This window comes from Stomoxys calcitrans, chromosome 5, assembly GCF_963082655.1.
Source record: "Stomoxys calcitrans chromosome 5, idStoCalc2.1, whole genome shotgun sequence".
NCBI classification, from domain to species: Eukaryota; Metazoa; Arthropoda; class Insecta; order Diptera; family Muscidae; genus Stomoxys; species Stomoxys calcitrans.
The window spans coordinates 13,727,610-13,750,405 of record NC_081556.1 but is presented as its reverse complement, the minus strand read 5'-3'; the positions used below and the strand labels follow the sequence as shown (position 1 = coordinate 13,750,405).

The following is a 22,796-nucleotide window of genomic DNA, read 5'->3' as shown; positions in this document are numbered from 1 at the left end:
CTCCTGGAGGACATCTAAGAATTCTACAAGGTACTACCATACATCGTTGGAAAGGTGACGATGTGTGCTTTCCAAAACATGCCCTTATTCGAAAATCGAGCAGTTGGTTTTTTCAAATTCCTGTCTTTTTTAAAAAAATTCTCGAAAAAAAATCGGGACAGGATAATGGCCAATGCTCCTGGAGGACATCTAAGAATTCTACAAGGTACTACCATACATCGTTGGAAAGGTGACAATGTGTGCTTTCCAAAACATGCCCTTATTCGAAAATCGAGCAGTTGGTTTTTCAAATTCCTGTCTTTTTTAAAAAAATTCTCAAAAAAATTCTTGAAAGGATTATGGCCAACACTCCTGGAGGACATCTAAGAATTCTACAAGGTACTACCATACATCGTTGGAAAGGTGACGATGTGTGCTTTCCGAAACATGTCCTTATTCGAAAATCGAGCAGTTGGTTTTTTCAAATTCCTGTCTTTTTTAAAAAAATTCTCAAAAAAATTCTGGAAAGGATAATGGCCAATGCTCCTGGAGGACATCTAAGAATTCTACAAGGTACTACCATACATCGTTGGAAAGGTGACGATGTGTGCTTTCCAAAACATGTCCTTATTCGAAAATCGAGCAGTTGGTTTTTTCAAATTCCTGTCTTTTTTAAAAAAATTCTCAAAAAAATTCTTGAAAGGATTATGGCCAACGCTCCTGGAGGACATCTAAGAATTCTACAAGGTACTACCATACATCGTTGGAAAGGTGACGATGTGTGCTTTCCAAAACATGTCCTTATTCGAAAATCGAGCAGTTGGTTTTTTCAAATTCCTGTCTTTTTTAAAAAAATTCTGGAAAAAAATCGGGACAGGATAATGTCCAATGCTCCTGGAGGACATCTAAGAATTCTACAAGGTACTACCATACATCGTTGGAAAGGTGACAATGTGTGCTTTCCAAAACATGTCCTTATTCGAAAATCGAGCAGTTGGTTTTTTCAAATTCCTGTCTTTTTTAAAAAAATTCTCGAAAAAAAATCGGGACAGGATAATGGCCAATGCTCCTGGAGGACATCTAAGAATTCTACAAGGTACTACCATACATCGTTGGAAAGGTGACAATGTGTGCTTTCCAAAACATGTCCTTATTTGTAGAATTCTTGTAGAATTCTTAGATGTCCTCCAGGAGCATTGGCCATTATCCTTTCCAGAATTTTTTTGAGAATTTTTTTAAAAAAGACAGGAATTTGAAAAAACCAACTGCTCGATTTTTGAATAAGGACATGTTTTGGAAAGCACACATTGTCACCTTTCCAACGATGTATGGTTGTACCTTGTAGAATTCTTAGATGTCCTCCAGGAGCATTGGCCATTATCCTGTCCCGATTTTTTTTCGAGAATTTTTTTAAAAAAGACAGGAATTTGAAAAAACCAACTGCTCGATTTTCGAAAAAGGGCATGTTTTGGAAAGCACACATCGTCACCTTTCCAACGATGTATGGTAGTACCTTGTAGAATTCTTAGATGTCCTCCAGGAGTGTTGGCCATAATCCTTTCAAGAATTTTTTTGAGAATTTTTTTAAAAAAGACAGGAATTTGAAGAAACCAACTGCTCGATTTTCGAATAAGGGCATGTTTTGGAAAGCACACATTGTCACCTTTCCAACGATGTATGGTAGTACCTTGTAGAATTCTTAGATGTCCTCCAGGAGCATTGGACATTATCCTGTCCCGATTTTTTTCCAGAATTTTTTTAAAAAAGACAGGAATTTGAAAAAACCAACTGCTCGATTTTCGAATAAGGACATGTTTTGGAAAGCACACATCGTCACCTTTCCAACGATGTATGGTAGTACCTTGTAGAATTCTTAGATGTCCTCCAGGAGCGTTGGCCATAATCCTTTCAAGAATTTTTTTGAGAATTTTTTTAAAAAAGACAGGAATTTGAAAAAACCAACTGCTCGATTTTTGAATAAGGACATGTTTTGGAAAGCACACATTGTCACCTTTCCAACGATGTATGGTAGTACCTTGTAGAATTCTTAGATGTCCTCCAGGAGCATTGGCCATTATCCTGTCCCGATTTTTTTTCGAGAATTTTTTTAAAAAAGACAGGAATTTGAAAAAACCAACTGCTCGATTTTCGAATAAGGGCATGTTTTGGAAAGCACACATCGTCACCTTTCCAACGATGTATGGTAGTACCTTGTAGAATTCTTAGATGTCCTCCAGGAGCGTTGGCCATAATCCTTTCAAGAATTTTTTTTGAGAATTTTTTTAAAAAAGACAGGAATTTGAAAAAACCAACTGCTCGATTTTCGAATAAGGACATGTTTTGGAAAGCACACATCGTCACCTTTCCAACGATGTATGGTAGTACCTTGTAGAATTCTTAGATGTCCTCCAGGAGCATTGGCCATTATCCTTTCCAGAATTTTTTTGAGAATTTTTTTAAAAAAGACAGGAATTTGAAAAAACCAACTGCTCGATTTTCGAATAAGGACATGTTTCGGAAAGCACACATCGTCACCTTTCCAACGATGTATGGTAGTACCTTGTAGAATTCTTAGATGTCCTCCAGGAGTGTTGGCCATAATCCTTTCAAGAATTTTTTTAAAAAAGACAGGAATTTGAAAAAATCCACTGCTCGATTCTCGAATAAGGACATGTTTTGGAAAGCACACATCGTGACCTTTCCAACGATGTATGGTAGTACCTTGTAGAATTCTTAGATGTCCTCCAGGAGCATTGGACATTATCCTGTCCAGATTTTTTTTTAAAAAAGACAGGAATTTGACAAAACCAACTGCTCGATTTTCGAATAAAGACATGTTTTGGAAAGCACACATAGTCACCTTTTCAACGATGTATGGTAGTACCTTGTAGAATTCTTAGATGTCCTCCAGGAGCGTTGGCCATAATCCTGTCCAGATTTTTTTTCGAGAAATTCTTAAAAAAAGACAGGAATTTGAAAAAACCAACTGCTCGATTTTCGAATAAGGACATGTTTTGGAAAGCTCCTGTCGTGACCTTTCCAACGATGTATGGTAGTACCTTGTAGAATTCTTAGATGTCCTCCAGGACCATTGGTCATAATCCTGCCCAGAATATTTTTTTTATAAATTTTTCATTTTTCTCAGTACTACGGTAATAGATATTTTTAATTTGGTGTTTTTGATTCAAAGCATTGATATTTTACTCCAAATTTTGTTATGGTTTTACTTTTTTTTTACAAATATTTGCAAAAATTGATAAAAAGTAAGAAATTTAATTAATTTCTCTTGTTTTTTGGTTGTGTTAAGTATTTACAGAGCTCTGCTAACCCCTCAGTGGATCTCTGTTAATACTTCTGTTACTCTCTCTCGCACTCTGTTAACAAAGCGGTTTGTGTCTCTGCTAGTTAAATTCGGAATTTATCTTCACACACATGATAAAATGCCCCCTGTGGCGTGCCTTGTGCCACTTTCTCCCATATATTTATGACATGGGACACTAAATTTATCCACCTGTTCCTTAGCACATGGTTTATCCAGACTTTAAGGACCGGGTCCACCTGGTACTGGTCTAAGGATTGGATCAGTGTGTCGGTCCGCACATTGTGAAAAGCCCCCTCGATGTCAATGCATACCGCCAGGGTGTACGTTTTGGCATCGAAGGATTCTTCCATTCTATGCACAACCTCGTGCAGGGCAGTCTCCACCGACCTTCCCTTGACATAGGCATGCTCTTTGTATTTGAACAGTTCGCTGGATGTCATACTCTTTATCATGGTGTCCACAATACGTCCCATGGTTTTGAATAGAAAGGGCGTAAGGCTTATGGGTCTGTAGGCCTTTTGTGTCACATAACTTGCCTTGCCGGGCTTAGGTATAAACACCACCCTTGCCTCCTGCCAGCCTTTCGGAGTATATGAAAGTCCTTGGTACGCTGTGAAAATTGTGGGCAGACGAGGCGTCAGATAGTCTGCCTCTTTATGTAGTAACGCCGGAAATATCCCATCAGGTCCGGGTGACTTAAATGGTTAGAACCTCCTCAAGGGTTCCTTCACCATAAATTCCGTTATTATAAACCTTCGATCAACTTTATTATTCCAAGATTCCGGTGTCTCCGTGAGTCCCGTTGTATCCTGTGGAAAATGGGTTTTCATCAAAAGCCTCAACATGTCCTCCGTTGTCTCGGCTCTCACTCCCATGTCGTCTACTAAAGTTTCAGTTTGGACATGGGTTTTTGAGAGAAACTTTTTTTTTATCTTGGCGGCATCATTAACGCTATCGAACTGTTCGCAGAAAAGCTTCCAGGAGGCACGTTTTGCCGCTCTGCCCAATAAACTTCCGCTTTTTTACGACGTGCTCTGTTAAAAAGTCTACGGACCTCTTTCCCAATATTGCGAATATCCCCGGTCATCCAGGGTTTTTCTTGGGCTGATTTCCTTTCCCGAAGAGGACAACTATCTTCGAAGGATCCCACCAGTGCAGTCGTAATCCTGTTGACATTCTCGTCAATCTCTTCTATGCTTGGACAATCTAAATTATCTTGCCCATGTCTTCTTCTGAGTAGCCTTCATTGTCCAGTTGGTCTTCAACTTATTCCGGAAGCTTATCGGATTCGGCGCTGGCCGTGCTATTCTAAACCTAATACAGCGATGATCATAGAAAGAGTGTCCCATGGAGACTCTCCAATCCTGAACCTCATCGATTAGATTTTCCGAACATATCGTCACATCTAATGCCTCCTCCCTAATCCTATTTACAAAGGTAGCGGTGTTACCAATATTAAGTGTTATTAGGTCTTTAGTATTCAAGAACTCTGCCAGGGCTTGGCCCCGCTTATTAGTGTTGGTGCTACCACACGAAATGTGGTGAGAGTTCGCATCGCACCCTATTAGCACCTCGTTTGCTGTCTGCTTGCTTTCCTCACCAGCCGTTGCAGAATTTGTTTTAACACCCAGAAGAGATAGACCCATCGATAATTATACCGATCGACTCAGAATCTCTTTCTGATTCGATTTAGCTATGTCCGTCTGTCTGTCCATTTAAATTTGTTTACAAAGTACAGGTCGCAGTTTTCATCCGATAGTCTTAAAATTTGGCACAAGCATGTTTTTCGGCCTAGAGACGAAGCTTATTGAAATTGGAAAAAATCGGTTCAGATTTGGATACAGCTTCCATATAAAGGGTGATTTTTTTGAGGTTAGGATTTTCATGCATTAGTATTTGACAGATCACGTGGGATTTCAGACATGGTGTCAAAGAGAAAGATGCTCAGTATGCTTTGACATTTCATCATGAATAGACTTACTAACGAGCAACGCTTGCAAATCATTGAATTTTATTACCAAAATCAGTGTTCGGTTCGAAATGTGTTCAAATTTTGAAAAATTTTTTTCAGCGATGAGGCTCATTTCTGGTTGAATGGCTACGTAAATAAGCAAAATTGCCGCATTTGGAGTGAAGAGCAACCAGAAGCCGTTCAAGAACTGCCCATGCATCCCGAAAAATGCACTGTTTGGTGTGGTTTGTACGCTGGTGGAATCATTGGACCGTATTTTTTCAAAGATGCTGTTGGACGCAACGTTACGGTGAATGAACACATTTCGAACCGAACTCTGATTTTGGTAATAAAATTCAATGATTTGCAAGCGTTGCTCGTTAGTAAGTCTATTCATGATGAAATGTCAAAGCATACTGAGCATCTTTCTCTTTGACACCATGTCTGAAATCCCACGTGATCTGTCAAATACTAATGCATGAAAATCCTAACCTCAAACAAATCACCCTTTATATGTTCATCCGATTTGCAGTAATAATGCAATGAAATGGTCATTTGTTAACCGGTTAATCTCTCGAAATTTTTGCAGGAAGAATTTTCTCTTTACGCTCGACATTATTGTTGAATTTCATTGAAATCGGTTCAGATTTAGATATAGCTCATATATATATAGATATATCACCCGATTTTAACTTTAGAAGCACAACAAGCGCATTTATTGACCAATCTTGCAAAAATTTTGCAAAACGCTTTCATCGACAACTACCACAATATATAAGAAGTTTGCTACAAATCGAATCAGATTTAGATATAGCTCCCATATATATGTTCCTCCGATTTTTAGAAATATTGCAATAAAGTGCTTATTTGTTGACCGATTCTCTCTAAATTGGGCAGAAAGGATTTTCTTATGTTTCTCGGCATTACCGGTGAATTTCATAGAAATCGGTTCAGATTTAGATATAGCTATTACATATGTATATGGACCAATTTTTATTTCAAGAGCCACTGCAAGCTCATTTATTGACCAATCTTGCCAAAATTTGCACAATAACGACTACCACAATATCTAAACAGTTTGCTCGAAATCGGCTCAGATTTAGATATAGCTCCCCCGTTCGTCAGATTTTATGTACTTTGCAATAATGTTGTCATTTGTTAACCGTAGTTATTACAGTTAAAACATGTTTGCTTTGCTCGAAATTTGATATGTGTTGTTTAATAATCAATCTGAAAACATCCGCTGAGATCCATCAAAATTGGTTTAGAATTTGATATAGCTCCCACATTGTACTTATAGGGTAGATGTAGGGTACTATACAGTCGGCACCGCCCGACTTTTGCCCTTCCTTACTAGTTTTTAATAAGCTTTTGCCTTATTCTTTTATCAGCAGACTTTGTTCCATGAGTGTTGCATATTTTATGCTCATTATCCATTGATGGTAATGTCTGTCCACTGTTGCCAGGTTTCACTGTATTTCAATTGCCTTATAGATGTAACATACCATTCTCATCTAATCAAATCATATGTTCACTTAATCCAACGAATTATTACTTAAAAATAATTTTATTACCCATTAAAAACAGTTATGCTTAAACAAGAAGCAATTACCGATTATACTACGAAATATTTTGATAACCCTCATATAAACAAATATGTAGTAGTAGGTATCAACTTTTATTTTGATAGATATCGTTGGTCGACTTCCAAATGAGGTAAGGCCGTTGATAGCTAAAACAGCATGTATAAGCCAGTCCATTATTAACGATAATATGTATGAAGCAAACTACCACACTTGTGCCCTATCTTGCAGTGATATGAAGATATCTCAAATTACAATTGAACTTTGTGTAGTATGTATGGATGTTTGGAGTTAATGGGCATTTTTAGATGGATGATGGTAAAAACGCATAAAATTCAGAAAAATTCATGAAATCCTTATTTGAATTGAGAGTTCTGTCCATATAATTTAATATTTGAAGATTATTTCATGCAAATGTTGACCGTTATGCGCCTCAAGTGGTCCATCCGCTTAGTCCAATTTTGACATTTCGGATGGTATCTCACAAATAAATGCTTCAATGTTGTCTTCCAATGAGTCAATTGAAGTGGGCTTGTCTGTATAGATATGAGCTTTAACATAGCCCCACAAGAAATAGTCTAAAGGCGTTAAATCGCACGATTAAAGTTGCCAATTGATTGGTGCCGAACGTGATATAAAACGTTTACCGAACTCGCTTCTCAATAAGTCCATTGGTACGCATGCTGTGTGGCATGTGGCAGCGTCTTGTTAAAACCACATGTCATGCAAGACAAGTCTTGCATTTTGAACAAAAAAAAAAGTGAGATATCATCTCACGGTAGCGCTCACTATTCACAGTTACATTATGATTCGCATCATCTTTGAAGAACTACGATCCAATGATGTCACCAGCCCATAAACCGCACCAAACTGTGACTTTTATTACCCTCCACCATAGGATGGGGTGTATACTATTTAATTTCGTCATTCTGTTTGTAACTACTCAAAATATTCGCCTGAGACCCCATGAAGTATATATATTCTTGATCGTTGCGACATTTTAGGTCCATCTAGCCATGTCCGTCCGTCTGTCTGTCGAAAGCACGCTATCTTCCGAAGGAGTAAAGCTAGCCGCTTTGAATTTTGCACAAATACTTCTTATTAGTGTAGGTCAGTTGGTATTGTAAATGGGCCATATCGGTCCATGTTTTGATATAGTTGCCATATAAACCGATCTTGGGTCTTGACTTCTTGAGCTTCTAGAGTGCGCAATTCTTATCCGATTGGAATGAAATTTTGCACGACGTGTTTTGTTATGATATCCAACAATTGTGCTAAGTATGGTTGAAATCGGACCATAACCTGATGTAGCTGCCATATAAACCGATCTTGGGTCTTGACTTCTTGAGCCTCTAGCGGGCGTAATTCTTATCCGATTTGAATGAAATTTTGCACGTAGTATTTTGTTATAATAACCAACAACAGTGCCAAGTTGGGTTCAAATCGGTTAATAACCTGATATAGCTGCCATATAAACCGATATGGGATTTTGACTTCTTGAGCCTCTAGAGTGCGCAACGCTTATCCGATTTGAATGAAATTTTGCACGACGTGTTTTGTTACGATATCCAACAACTGTGCCAAGTATGGTTCAAATCGGTTTATAACCTGATATAGCTGCCATATAAACCGATCTTGGGTCTTGACTTCTTGAGCCTCTAGAGTGCTCAATTCTCATCCGATTGGAATGAAGTTTTGCACGACGTGTTTTGTTATGATATCCAACAATTGTGCCAAGTATGGTTCAAATCGGTCCATAACCTGATATAGCTGCCATATAAACCGATCTTGGGTCTTGACTTCTTGAGCCTCTAGAGTGCGCAATTCTTATCCGATTGGAATGAAATTTTGCACGACGTGTTTTGTTACGATATCCAACAACTGTGCCAAGTATGGCTTAAATCGGTCCATAACCTGATATAGCTGCCATATAAACCGATCTTGGGTCTTGACTTCTTGAGCCTCTAGAGTGTGCAATTCTTATCCGATTTAAATGAAATTTTGCACGTAGTATTTTGTTATAATACCCAACAACTGTGCCAAGTATGGTTCAAATCGGTTCATAACCTGATATAGCTGCCATATAAACCGATCTTGGGTCTTGACTTCTTGAGCCTCTAGTTCTGGATGCATTGGTATCTCTTGCAATGCTTTTTGCTGATCTTCACTCCAAAATGAACAATTCTGCTTATTTACGTACCCATTGAGCCAAAAATGAGCTTCGTCCATAAAATGGTAGAAGCGCTCGATGAACCTTCTAACAGGGCACGCATTTTGATAATAAAATTCAAAAATTTGCAAGCGTTGTTCGTTTGTTAGACGATATATGGTTAAATTATAGACTAAACTGAAGATGTTTAACAGTGAAATAAAACGTGCGTGAGCTGTTTAAACCAGTGTTACCAAAAAGATAATAGCTAAAAAATCACCCTTTATTTTCGTTACTTTCTATTATTGTTACACTTTTAATGTAAACTAACTAAGGTTGACACTCATTAGTAGAGTTTGGCCTTAATGAAGCTCCACTTAGAACCAAATTACAATGGTTACTAAATTTAATAACTTCATGGTCACTAAGATCAATTAAACCACTTAAACTGCTTATTAACTAGAAGAGGTTTGTTGGTAGCCATATTAGGACGGTTGAGGTGAACTATTCACACAAGACAAAGTTCTGATTCGTTTCCCGACCGTCTATGGGATTATTAAAGTCACTACTTATCGTAAAGGTATTACAAGATATCTATTGGGTTGCCCAAATAGTAATTGCGGATTTTTCATATAGTCGGCGTTGACAAATTTTTTCACAGCTTGTGACTCTGTAATTGCATTCTTTCTTCTGTCAGTTATCAGCTGTTACTTTTAGTTTGCATTAGAAAAAAAATCGTAAAAGAAGCATATTTGATTAAAGTTCATTCTAAGTTTTATTAAAAATACATTTACTTTCTTTTAAATAATCCGCAATTACTTTTTGGGCAACCCAATATACACCCTTCTATTTATCATACAAAAAACTGCCAAGATAGATCTATATATGATTGAAGCCCTTACACTATTCGACTATTCGTTTTGTCTTTCTACACTTCTCGATTTTTAGGTATTTTTCGAAATCAGAATCCATGGTGTAGAGTACACAAGTTTTGTTTAAGTAAAAAAACAGCACGATTTTTGGTTATTTCTATTTTGATTGTGAAAGAAAAATAATTTTCTAAAAAGTGGACTTGGTACTTTTAGCTTACGATAGCGGCCTTATGCACTTGATTTCTTTTTCAGGGAGGTGGAGGAACAAAAGAAACGCACATGTGCCTAGTTAACAAAGCACTTACCATTCTGTGTTTTATTCTCAGTTGAGTTGATCTTTCGATCAGGGCTTTTTAGTTTTTCCACCATTTCCCTTTTCCAGGGTGTTTACACATAAACACCACAACAACACAATGTTCACTTTGCTAACAAATCTTTTTTGTTTTTGTTATTGTTTAGAACTATTTGTTGTTCACCCGTTTCCTTTGACTCTATTGCGTTGAACCGTTCGCTTTCAAATTCCAACTCAAATTGATCATTGTTACTACAATGCCTTTGGTGCGATGCAGCAAATGTTACTCAAGTTGTTAGCTTCCCAGGCAGGCGGTCACTAGTTGGTCCCCCATCACTAAGTATATCACTTCACACAGACACTCAACACATTAGAGGCGTCCGGTATGTGTTGTTCTTTTTTCGCCGTAAATCGTAAAATGTGAGTGGTTGATAGTATGGTGTTTGTTGTTTTAATGAGTCTTTCGTATAGTGAAGGACAAAATTGAGAGAAAACATTATATGAAATAAATGAGGAGTAGTTAACATTTCTTAATAATACCAACAACTAACGATGTAGATGGGCCTACTTACCGGAATCGAACTTGGATCAATTCTGTTCCAGATCTGTTGCTGCTCCTCAATTTTGGGACTGTCATCTTATAAAAACGCACAACGTTCGGTCGAGCCGAACTTTGGATACCTAACACCATAGAAATTGGTACTGCTTACTGATTTTAAAGACTGCTGTCTTTCGGCAAAAAAATTATAAAGGGTGAAGAAAAACAAGTAAAAGGGTTCCAAATTCGGCCGGGCCGAATCTTGGGAACCCACCACCATGGATTCTGCAAAAAATGTCCCTAATCGGACAAAAATTGTGGCTTGTAAAGGCTCAAGAAGTCAAATCGAGATATCGGTTTCTATGGGAGCTATATCAGGTTATAGATCGATTTGGACTGTACTTGGCACAGTTGTTGGAAGTCGTAGCAGAACACTACATGCAAAATTTCATCCAATGAACGGTTTATATGGGAGCTTTATCTAAATCTGAACCGATATGGCCCATTTGCAACCGATATGACAGAAAAAATTTCATCCAAATCGAACAAAAATTGCGGCTTCCAGGGGCTCAAGAATCGGGAGATCGGTTTATATGGGAGCTATATTTAAATGTGAACCGATGACCCATTTGCAATCCCCAACGACCTATATCGATATTAAGTATCTGTGCAAAATTCAAAGCGGCTAGCTTTACGCGTTGGACATCTATCGTTATCTCGACAGACGGACGGACATGGGTAGATCGACTCAGAAGGTCAAGACGATCAAGAATATATATAATTTATGGGGTCTCAGACGAATATTTCGAGGTGTTACAAAGGGAATGACTAGATTAGTATACCCCCATCCTATGGTGGTGGGTATAAAAAATTGCCTAATTGAAAATAATAAAGTTTTCAATTAAAATATTAATTGATTTTTCAATTGAATATGATTTTTTTCAGTTATATTCATGATTGAAATTTTTCAAGTTTCATTTAAAAACTTAATTAATTCAATAAACTTTTTTTTGATTGTGAAACAATTTTTAATCACAATCGTTATTGAAATTTTTTATTTTTCAATTAAAAAATTAATTGAATCAATCATTTTTTTAATTGAGTGTAAAAATTTTTGAATTACAAAGTGGTTTCAGACCCTATACCCATTATTTTATAATACCTACACTTTAGCCTTTAAATACTCCAAGCACTGCCTCATCTGCTTTCACAAGTACCCATGCCTCAGAAACATATAACAACACGAGTAGTATCAGTGTCTGGTGTAGTGTAATCTTCGTCTGTCGAGAGGTGGCCTCTAAACTGTTTACTTAATCCAAAGTAGCATCTGTTTACCAGTATTATTCCTCAATTTACTTCAAAACTGGTATCATTCGTTTCGGTTATGGCGGTGCCGAGGTTTACAATGATGCTGACTATCTCAAAGTTGTGGCTCCAATTTTCTCCATTTTCATTATCTCATCGGTTGTACAGAGCGTTTTGGGAGTTGATATCATCCATTTCGTTTTATTTCCATTTACTGCTAGAACCATTTTCATTGATTCCCTTTCATTTCTTTCAAAGGCTCCAGTTACTACTTCCGGTGACCAACGTATGATATCGATGTCATCGGCATAGGCGAGTTGGGTTGTCTTGTGAGTAGTGTGTCATATCGACGCACACCTGCATCCCGTATAATCTTCTCCAGCAGGATATTAAAGAGATCACACGATAGGCTGTCTCCTTGTCTGGAACCTTGTTTGGTATTAAATGGTGTTGAAAGATTCTTTCCTATTCTTACTGAGGATGGTTTATCAGCAAGTGTCATCATTTTGCAGGGATACCAAACTCAGACATGGCTTGAAATACCTTTGAACGTTTAGAGGTATCGAAAGCGGCTTTGTAGTCCACAAAGAGAGGGTAGGTGTTGATTTGTCCTTCTTCGGTCTTTTCCAGAATTTGGCGGATTTACCAGTTCTAAAACCGCATAAATAGGGCTCAAATATCTCATTGACTTTAGGTTTTAATCTTTCACACAGTACGCTCGAGAGTATCTTGTATGCGATGGGGAGTAGACTTATTCCTCTGTAGTTGGCACATTATGTCTTGTCTCATTTCTTGTGTACGGGACATAGTATGCTGAGGCTCAAATCGTCGGGTATGCGCTCTTCTAGCCAGATTGCGCAGACAAGCTGATGCATACGCCTTATCAGCGTGTCGCCGCCGGTCCTAAATGATTCAACCTTGTTGTTCTACAGTCGGGTCACTGCTACTTGGACCCTATTCTGACTAATAGATAAACATTTTATACGATCATTAGGGTTTGGTTCTGCGGTATCCTCCTCTTTGCCGCCATCGTCGGACACTAGCAGTTGGGTAAAATGTTCTTTCCATATCTTCAGCACTCTATCTGTTTCAGTTATCAGGAGCATGTGCCTGTACCATCAGCGTGTCGCCTCCGCTCCTAAATGGTTCAACCTTGTTGTTCTACAGTCGGGTCACTACTACTTGGACCCCATTCTGACTAAGAGGTAAACATTCTATACCATCATTAGGGATTGGTTCTGCGGTATCCTCCTCTTTGCCGCCGTCATCGGAAACTAGCAGTTGGGTAAAATGTTCTTTCCATATCCTCAGCACTCTATCTGTGTCAGTTATCAGGATCATGTGCCTATACCAAAGGCATCGTTTTGATGTTTGATTCTTTGGTAGAATTTCCGGACTTCATTCTGACTGCTGTACATCTCAATTCGCACTCTCGTCTTTCCATTTCCTTTTTCTTTCTACGAAATAGACGTTTCTCCTCCTTCCTTTTCTCCCGATTCCTGTCCTTCATCTGGCGTTGCTACTGATTGCTGGTTTACTCTGTATGCCGCATTGTTTGCATCACGACTCTCTTGGTCGTACTATGGGTTTCTTGGAGGAGGCTTCCGGTACCCAAGTACGGATTTCGCGGCATTTTATATCATCGGAACAAGGTGTGTTTTCATCAAGCAGTTGGGTCAGTTGAGTGGAGTATGCCGCTGCCATCTGTTGTGTTTGCAGCTTTTCAATGTCCAGCTTCCGTGCAGGGTCAAATCGTACTTTCCTCGCCATGTTCAAACGGGTGCGAACCTTTGGTGCAACAAGGTAGTGATCCGAATTTATATTCACTCCACGGATAGAATCGTACATCTAACACGTTGGATGAATGCCTTTTATCTATCTATAACAAAGTTATCAACTTGGTTCCTCGTGTTTTGATCGGGTGACAGTTATGTGGCTTTGTGCATATTTTTATGTTGAAATCTGGTGCTGCTAACTACCATTTTTTTGCCGCGGCGAAATCTTTTTTACTTTATCATTTTCGTAGTTGAAATTAAAAAATGAATTCGATCAATAAATTTCGTGGTTGAAATCAATTTTTGTTCTGTGTACTTTCCTTTAGCTTGTATCTTTTCTCGCCGCACTAAATGCATAGGCCTGTTCCTTTTCTGCCCGGCCCTTTACACTCCCATTGAATATGTCAAAGTGTAAATATATGCTCACTTTTGATCTTCACTGTCTACTTAAAACATATGAGGCAATGTCTGTTATTCTTTGCTAACAGATGGTACGCAGGTAGTGCGAGTACATCTTTAAAGAAAATATACAGGCATGCAATCTAACCAATCCACTTGTTCTCTAAATCGAAGTTAATGCCCAAAAAATTATAGCAAAACCACTGTCAAGGAGGTGTAGCATTTGAACATTATTTTTTCCGTTTTTAATTCGGCAATTTATATTCAATTTTCGTTGCTTAAAATTTGGATGCGCTATATTTGTTTTTTTTTTCTGCTAATATAAGGTAATGGATAATAACGAATTAATAATAAAAAAAATACTAGTATGACGTTTGTCTGTTCAGCAGGGTTCTATTGCTCCAAACTTTCTTACACTGCACACTGAAAAAAATAGTTTATAATTTTATGAGGAAAAATAAAAAAAAGTTAGCTTTTAGAGAAAAAATGGTTCAGGGGTGACGCTACCTACCTTTTTCAGCCAGTTTAAACGGGCTTGGAATTATGTGTATATCAAAATTAGGTGATCATTATTAGATGATTTATAAAGATCGCGCTTTGCGCTAACCTATTTATTGTTACAAAGAACATTGACTGAATCCCTGAACTAGATGAGAAAACTGATCACAATGAGCTGGTTATAGATGCTTGCAACGCAATATATGATCTATGCACTGATTATAGTATGATTCATAAGTTTCTGTTAGGAGCTTAATGATAGGAAGGCAATTTTTTATGAACTATATACTGACAAAGCCAACCTTGTCTCATGTTTTGAACTGAAAGAAATTTCATAGTAACAAAAATTTATTATTTAAAAAAAAATTATATATATATATATTGGGTTGCCCAAAAAGTATATATATATTGGGTTGCCCAAAAAGTAATTGCGGATTTTTCTCGGCGTTGACAATTTTTTCACAGCTTGTGACTCTGTAATTGCATTCTTTCTTCTGTCAGTTATCAGCTGTTACTTTTAGCTTGCTTTAGAAAAAAAGTGTAAAAAAAGTATATTTGATTAAAGTTCACTCTAAGTTTTATTAAAAATGCATTTACTTTCTTTAAAAAAATCCGCAATTACTTTTTGGGCAACCCAATATAAAGGTACATATAAAGTTTAGAATTGCAGAATCTGGTCCTAACCTGGAACCCTTTGAAGTCAATCTTTTAATGTGCGTTATTGATCGTCCATAGATCGCATATCTTATCCGAGTAAATGCAAATTTTGCCCATGAACATTCCATTAAGGAACAGGGGCAAACTTCTCATATATCAATGAGTGCTGCCCGATTTAAGCTCAATGATAAGGGGCCTCATTTTTAGTACAGGTCGGTTGGGATTGTAAATGGGCCAACTCGGCCCATGTTCTGATATAGCTGTCATATAAACCGATCTTGGGTCTTGACTTCTTTAGCATCTAGAGGGTGCAATTCTTATCCGATTTGGCTGAAATTTTGCACGTGGTGTTTTAATATCTCTTTCAACAACTGAAAGCTATATCGCTTCATAACCTGATATAGCTGCCATATAAACCGCTCTTGGGTCTTGACCTCTTGATCCACTAGAGGGCGCAATTCTCATCCGATTTGGCTGAAATTTTGCATGAAGTTGTCTGTTATGGACAACTATGGTTCAAATGCCAAATATGGTTCAAATCGGTGCATAACCTGCAATAACGGCTATTAACCGATCTTGTATCTTGACTTCTTGAACCACTAGATGGCGCAATTCTTATTCGATTTGGCTGAAATTTAGTACGAAATATTTTGTTATGACTTTCAACAACTGCGATAAATATGGTTCTAATAGGAGCACAACCTTGGAGCCCCTAGAGGGCGCAAATTTTGCATGAAGTTGTCTCTTATGGCTTCCAACATCTGTACCAAATATGGTTCAAATCGGTGCATAACCTGCTATAGCGGCTATTAACCGATCTTGTATCTTGACTTCTTGAGCCACTAGATGGCGCAATTCTTATTCGATGTTGCTGAAATTTAGTACGAAATATTTTGTTATGACTTTCAACAACTGCGATAAATATGGTTCTAATAGGAGCATAACCTTGGAGCCTCTAGAGGGCGCAATTCTTATCCGATTTGGCTGAATTTTGTACAACAGCTTCCCCTATGACTTTCAACATACGTGTCCAATATGGTCTTAACCGATATATAGTCTGATACAGCTCCCATATAAACCGATCTCCCGATTATGCTTCTTGAGTCCGGCGCAATTCTTATCCGAATGGACTGAAATATTACCCAATGACTTCTACTATGATCTTCAACATTCAATTCACTTATGGTCCAAATCGGACTATAACTTGATATATCTCCAATAGCATAACAATTCTTATTCATTATTCTTTGTTTGCCTAAAAAGAGATACCACGCAAAGAACTCGATAAATGCGATAAATGGTGGAGGGTATATAGGATTCGGCCCGGCCGAACTTAACACCCTCTTACTTGTTTTCAAAAGACATAGTTCCTCACAAATGTCGCGAGCATTAGGAGGGGATAAACACCTCTGAAAATTGTTGCTGATGTTCTCGCCAGAATTCAAACAAGGTGTTCAGTCTCGTGGGAGGACATCCAAACCTTTGCGCTACGGTGGCCTCCGAGTAGGATTAAATTTTTCATTAGAATTGCTGTTCTGTCTTCCGTCGTCAGATAGACGGCCACGGCTAAATAGAATCGGAAAGTGTTTCTAAATCGATCTTTATACTTAAAAAATCTCTTTAAAAAAAATCTCGCTAAGCTAAAATACCTCCTAACGCAGTAGTGGTGTAAGCTGAAAAACATTTCTATTGTTTAATTTCATTTCAAACGTGTCTTACAAAATCATGAAAATAAACTCTTAAACGCTTTTAATTTAATAGCATAATGACTTCAAATAGCTGTCACGTATTCAATGGCCCTACCTCGTAAAAAATGTATGTATGTTCCCTAAAAATAGTCCAAAGTTCATTAAAAAAAAAAATCTTTAATAGAATTAACATTTCGTAAACTAACGCTATGTCTGGCAATGTGTAAAATAAGGGGCATCAATTTTGCCCTATGGAACGCGTTTCTTATCATCGTCATCCAAGTCATGTTTCAAGTACACTTGTACTCGCTATTGTTTAACAATGAATGAACTGATAGTAACCGTTGTTAGATTATAGTAGTCGTCACATCTTTGCGCCAGCCACCACAGTGTAACTTTGCCTCAGACGACAGCGGATCAGTCTGAGTGCAAGTCTCCACCAAATGACTCATCGAGGAAAGGGAATTTGAGTAGAGTAGTAACTTTGAAAACTAGTTATAAAAAACGTTTATTCGGTTGGATCGAATAAAGCTGGTGGGGTATATAAACCTTAAATTCCAATTGCCAAATAATTAGTGAAAAATTAAAATTTTCAGATGCAGATTTTTATTAAAGAAGATTTTTTCTTAAATTTTTAAATGCTGTCGTCTACTTGCTTTGATTGAACCATGACGTCGCACAATGGGCCAGACAACAAAAAAAATTGGAAATAAATCTACAACTTTTTATCTGTTGATTTTAGTGGTACAAGACATGTAGAGGAGAACATAGGCTTTCAGGAAAGTGCTGCTGTAGGTCCATATCTTTAATACAGAGTGAGATACAGGGTGTCAAATTTTACTACTTTTCACTTCTACAACCTTCTGAGCGCCTTAACTTTTGATCTACTGAACCGATTTGCATGATTTAAGACTCTAGAGAGAGAACTTGACGAGGTCTAAAAATTCGCAAAACAACAAAAATCCTTTAAAGAGTATCAGCAATGTATTGGGGGCGTCGGAGGACGGCACTTATCTTAGAACTGAGGAAGAGGCATGTTTTTGGCCCACTGATAGGGGTCCTGACTGGCCATTGCAATGTCAAGCCTTCTGAAGACTTTGTGTGCCATTGCCCTGCAATTCTCTTCAGGCACATAGATCTCTCCGGATTCTCTTCAGGCATTTAATCTTATCATCATTCTTGACTACTGTAGGTGTATAAAATGGCAAACTAATAGAACGATGAGACTTCTTTTGTTTTTTATACCGTATAAATTGGAAACGGCTGAATCAATATTGAATTTTCACAGATTCTTTATTTGGTCTGACCAAAATAATAGGCTTAATAGTTTAAGGATATCGGGCGGACCCTCTCACTTACCTTAATTTTTCAATATTCCATATCTCGGAGATGGATGAACTGATTGTAGCATATTTTATCCTTAAAGTAACCAAAAATCAAGTGGGTAATTAAATGTACCTGGGGGAACGCCCCACACTAAAACCCTCACAAACGAACATGTTAAACCACTAGGACAATATGGGAAGCAAATGAAAGAAATTTGAAAGTAGAAAACAAGTCTGATATAAAAATCTATTCCCTAGTAACTGGGGCACAGCCCACTCCAAAAAACCACTTAAATTGGCATGTGTGTGTTTCCAATTATATGGTATTTGGGGCTAAGGGTCTCTGAACACAACTCCTTCCACCACACAAAAACCCTCAAACGGACATGTAGATCAACCGCTAAAATATGGGACTCAATGTATTTTGGGAGTAGAGTACGAATCTGCGTAGGGCCGCCCCACTCAAAAAATTATCATATAGCGGGCCGATAACAGTTAAAGTTGTAGTGAAGCACAATGGACCAGCTGGTATGGTATAAGGTTATACTTCATCGGTTCAATCCGGTACGCACAACCGGCTGCCATGGCATTGCCATATCGGTTCATGTTTTGATATAGCTGCCATATAAATCGATCTCTCGATTTGACCTTATAGGGCGCAATTGATTTCGCTAACATTTTGTACTATGACGTTTTCTACATTCAAAAGATGTGTCAAGTATGGTTCGAATCAGTCCAAGCCAGGATATGGCTCCCATAGATACCGATGTCCCGATTAAACTCTTTTAGTATATAGAGGGCGCATTTGTTATCCGATTTGGCTGAATTGCAAAATGAAAGTGCATAATGACCTCCAAAATACGTGTCAAGTATGGCATCAGTCGGTCTATAAGTTAATATAGCTTCCATATACATCGATTTCCCAATTGCACTGCTTGAATTATTATCTGATTTGGCTAATATTTTGCACTCCTTGAGCCTCTAGAGGGCGCAATTCCTATACTATTTGGCTGACATCCACAATGACTTCTTCAACATAAGGGCCAAGTATGGCATGAGTCAGTCTGTAAAACGAGTCTATGAACCGATTCATATAAACCGATTTCCCGATAGCCAAATCAAAAAAGAACTGCGCCCTTTAGGAACTCAAGAAATGTTACTAGAGGGTGCAGTTCTTGTTTGATTTGGCTAATATTTTGCACATCAACTTCCCTTATGACCTTCAACCCACGTTTCAAATATGGCCTGAGTCGTCCATAGTCCGAAAAAACTCCCATATAAACCGATCTATGGACTTTACTTCGCGAGCTCGTATAGGGCTACCCTGAAATATTGCACAATAACTTCTACTATGGTCTTCATCATCCAAATCAAGTATGGTCCGCATCGTTCCATGTTGTTGTAGACATATTTTTGTATGTGGTAGGTAGCGATCCTTGTCAAGCTCCATAGGTGATCAAGCTGCGGTCCATGGAATCGATCGCCACGGAAACGTTATAGCATATGACCAGATGGGCATATGACCCGTCATGGCTATATGAGACTCGGTTTGTTTTTTTTGTTTCGTAGAATCAAAAACGGCTGAAACGAATTTCTTAAAATTTTCACAAATTGTGTAGGTTTTTGTGGAAGGAAATATAGGTTATATAATTATATAATATTTTTTAAATATAGAATGGTGGCGGACCCTCCCCTTAAGCCAAAAATCCCACCCAAAACCAAAAGTGATTGACAAAATATAGGTACTAAATGAAAGGTATTGGAGACTAGCAAACGAATAATGTATTAAATTTTGGATCCAAGTACCCAGTGGGGCGCCCCAACCCCAAAACTCCTCTAAACAGATATATTCAACGTTTCTATCAATATGGGACTCTAATGAAAAGTAATGGGATGTCGCCCCCAACCCCAAATAGGAATGCAAATTGCAAATTTTGCTCATGAACATTCCACTAAGGAACAGGGGCAAACTTCTCACATATCAATGAGTGCAGTCCGATTCAAGTTTAAGCTCAATGACAAGGGGCCTACTTTTTATAGCCGAGTCCGAACGGCGTGCCGCAGTGCGACACCTCTTTGGAGAGAAGTTTTACATGGCATAGTACCTCACAAATGTTGCCAGCATTAGGAGGGGAAAACCACCGCTGAAAATTTTTTCTGATGGTCGCGGCAGGATTCGAACCCAGGCGTTCAGCATCATAGGCGGACATGCTAACCTCTGCGCTACGGTGGCCTCCGTAGATTAGGAATATGACATTAAAATTTGCTCTCAAGTCTAGGTGACGCTTTTCCTCCTAAAAATACGTCGAATAGGTTAATTGATCAATTACGGCAATATGGGACTCAAATGAAAAGTATGCGGGAGTAGAAAACGAATCTGGCATATAAATTCATGTCGAAGTATAGGGAGTCATCCACCCCCACAAAAACACCCAAAATGAGCAGATTAGCCAATCACGGATATATGGGACTCGGTTTGTTTGTTCCGTATAGACTGAAAAACGGCAGAACCAATTTTCTCGAAATGTTCGCATATTTTGTAGGTTGGTCTGGACGGAAACATAGGCTATATAATTTTTCGATATCGGAAGGGGGACGGACCCTCCCCCTTATGCCAAAAACACACCGCAAAATCATAAGTGGACCGATAGGGACAATATAGGTATCAAATGAAAAGTATTGGAGAGTAGAATACGAATATGGTATTAAGATTTGAGTCTATGTGCCCATCGGCCGCCCCAAACCCCAAAAATGTCCGAAACAGTCATATTGGACGTTCATTTCAATATGGGACTCAAATGAAAGTTATTCGGGAGTAGATTTCGAATCTGCCATACAAAATCAGATCGAAGTATAGGGGGTCACGACACCCCCCAAAAACGCCAATAGACCCATTATGACTATATGATACATGGCTGAACCGATTTTCTTTAAACGTTCGTAGATTGTGTACGTTTGTTTGGAAGGAGGCGGGTGGAGGCGGACCCTCCCCCTCCCCCTTACCCCAAAAATGCCACCCATATCCGAAAGAGGTGCGGTGCGCACAATAACGGTATCAAATTGAAGACCACAAAACGAACATGGTATTATTGGGATGCCCAAAAAGTAATTGGATTTTTCATATAGTCGGCGTTGACAAATTTTTTCACAGCTTGTGACTCTGTAATTGCATTCTTTCTTCTGTCAGTTATCAGCTGTTACTTTTAGCTTGCTTTAGAAAAAAAGTGTAAAAAAAGTATATTTGATTAAAGTTCATTCTAAGTTTTATTAAAAATGCATTTACTTTCTTTTAAAAAATCCGCAATTACTTTTTGGGCAATCCAATAAAATTTGGGTCCTAGTACCCAGCGAGCACCCCCAAACCCTAAACTCCTCTAAACAGATATATTCGAAGTTCATGTCAATATGGGATTCAAATGAAAAGTATTAGGCATTTGATTACAAATATGGCATAAAACATTGGGTCCAAGTAATGGGAGGTCGCCCACCCCCAAAAAACCCCCCAAATTGGCATATTAGCCCACCATGGCTATATGGGACTCAAATGAAAGGTATTTGGGAGTAGATTACGAATATAACATTAAAATTTGCGTTCAAGTCAAGGTGGCGCTTTTCCTCTAAAGATACGTCAAATGGGTTTTTTGACCCATAATGACAATATGGGACTAAAATGAAAGGAATTTGAGAGTAGAAAACAGTGTTTTCTGATTCAAGTTTAAACTCAATGATAATGGAGCTTTTTTTATAGCAGAGTCCGAATGGCGTGCCGCAGTGCGACACCTTTCTGGGGAAAATTTTTTAAATGACCATGTATTAAGAGGGGATAACCACCGCTTTGTCCAAATGATAATGGACCTTTTTTTATAGCAGAGTCCGAACGGCGTGCCGCAGTGCGACACCTCTCTGGGGAAAATTTTTTAAATGACCATGTATGGCATTGTACCTCGCAAATGTCGCCAACATTAAGAGGGGATAACCATCGCTTTGTCCGATGTTCTCGCCAGGATTCGAACGCGTTCAGCGTCATAGACGAATTCGACATCCGCATTCAGGGCAAAAGATATTAGAGAGTTAAAGAAGGTGCCGAAGCGGGCCGGATTCAGCTAGTAAAATATAAAACAAACGAAAAAAAAAACAGAAAAAAGCTTAAGGTTGTTAATAACACAAAACATGCACTAGCTTTACAAGAAATATTTTGCATATAATTAAATTGTTGTGCTTACTACATAAAAAAAAAATCATAAAACTACAAACAAAAACAAACTATTAGTTTTTTATAGTTTATTGTTTTATTTATTCTTTCTTTAGTTTGGATTTTCCATTATTTTATTTAATTATAATACAAAGGAGAAGAGTAGTAGTAGTAGAGGAAATAGAAATAATTAACTTAACAAAAAATAAGGATCTATGTAAAGAAAAAATGTTATTATGTATAATAAAAAGTCAAAGAATATGGTAATTAA

At 38.0% G+C, this 22,796-nt stretch overlaps 1 protein-coding gene across 1 annotated transcript in view; it reads right to left on the bottom strand.

Moving 5' to 3' along the window:
• Positions 1-10,537, bottom strand: part of LOC106090130 (sterol O-acyltransferase 1) — a 21,943-nt gene extending 11,406 nt beyond the window's left edge. Inside the window, exon 1 of the mRNA XM_059369527.1 lies at positions 10,162-10,537. Coding sequence (XP_059225510.1) covers positions 10,162-10,225 — 64 coding nt within the window. The 5' untranslated portion in view covers positions 10,226-10,537. The remainder of the gene's footprint in view (positions 1-10,161) is intronic.
• Positions 10,538-22,796: the final 12,259 nt, after the last annotated feature.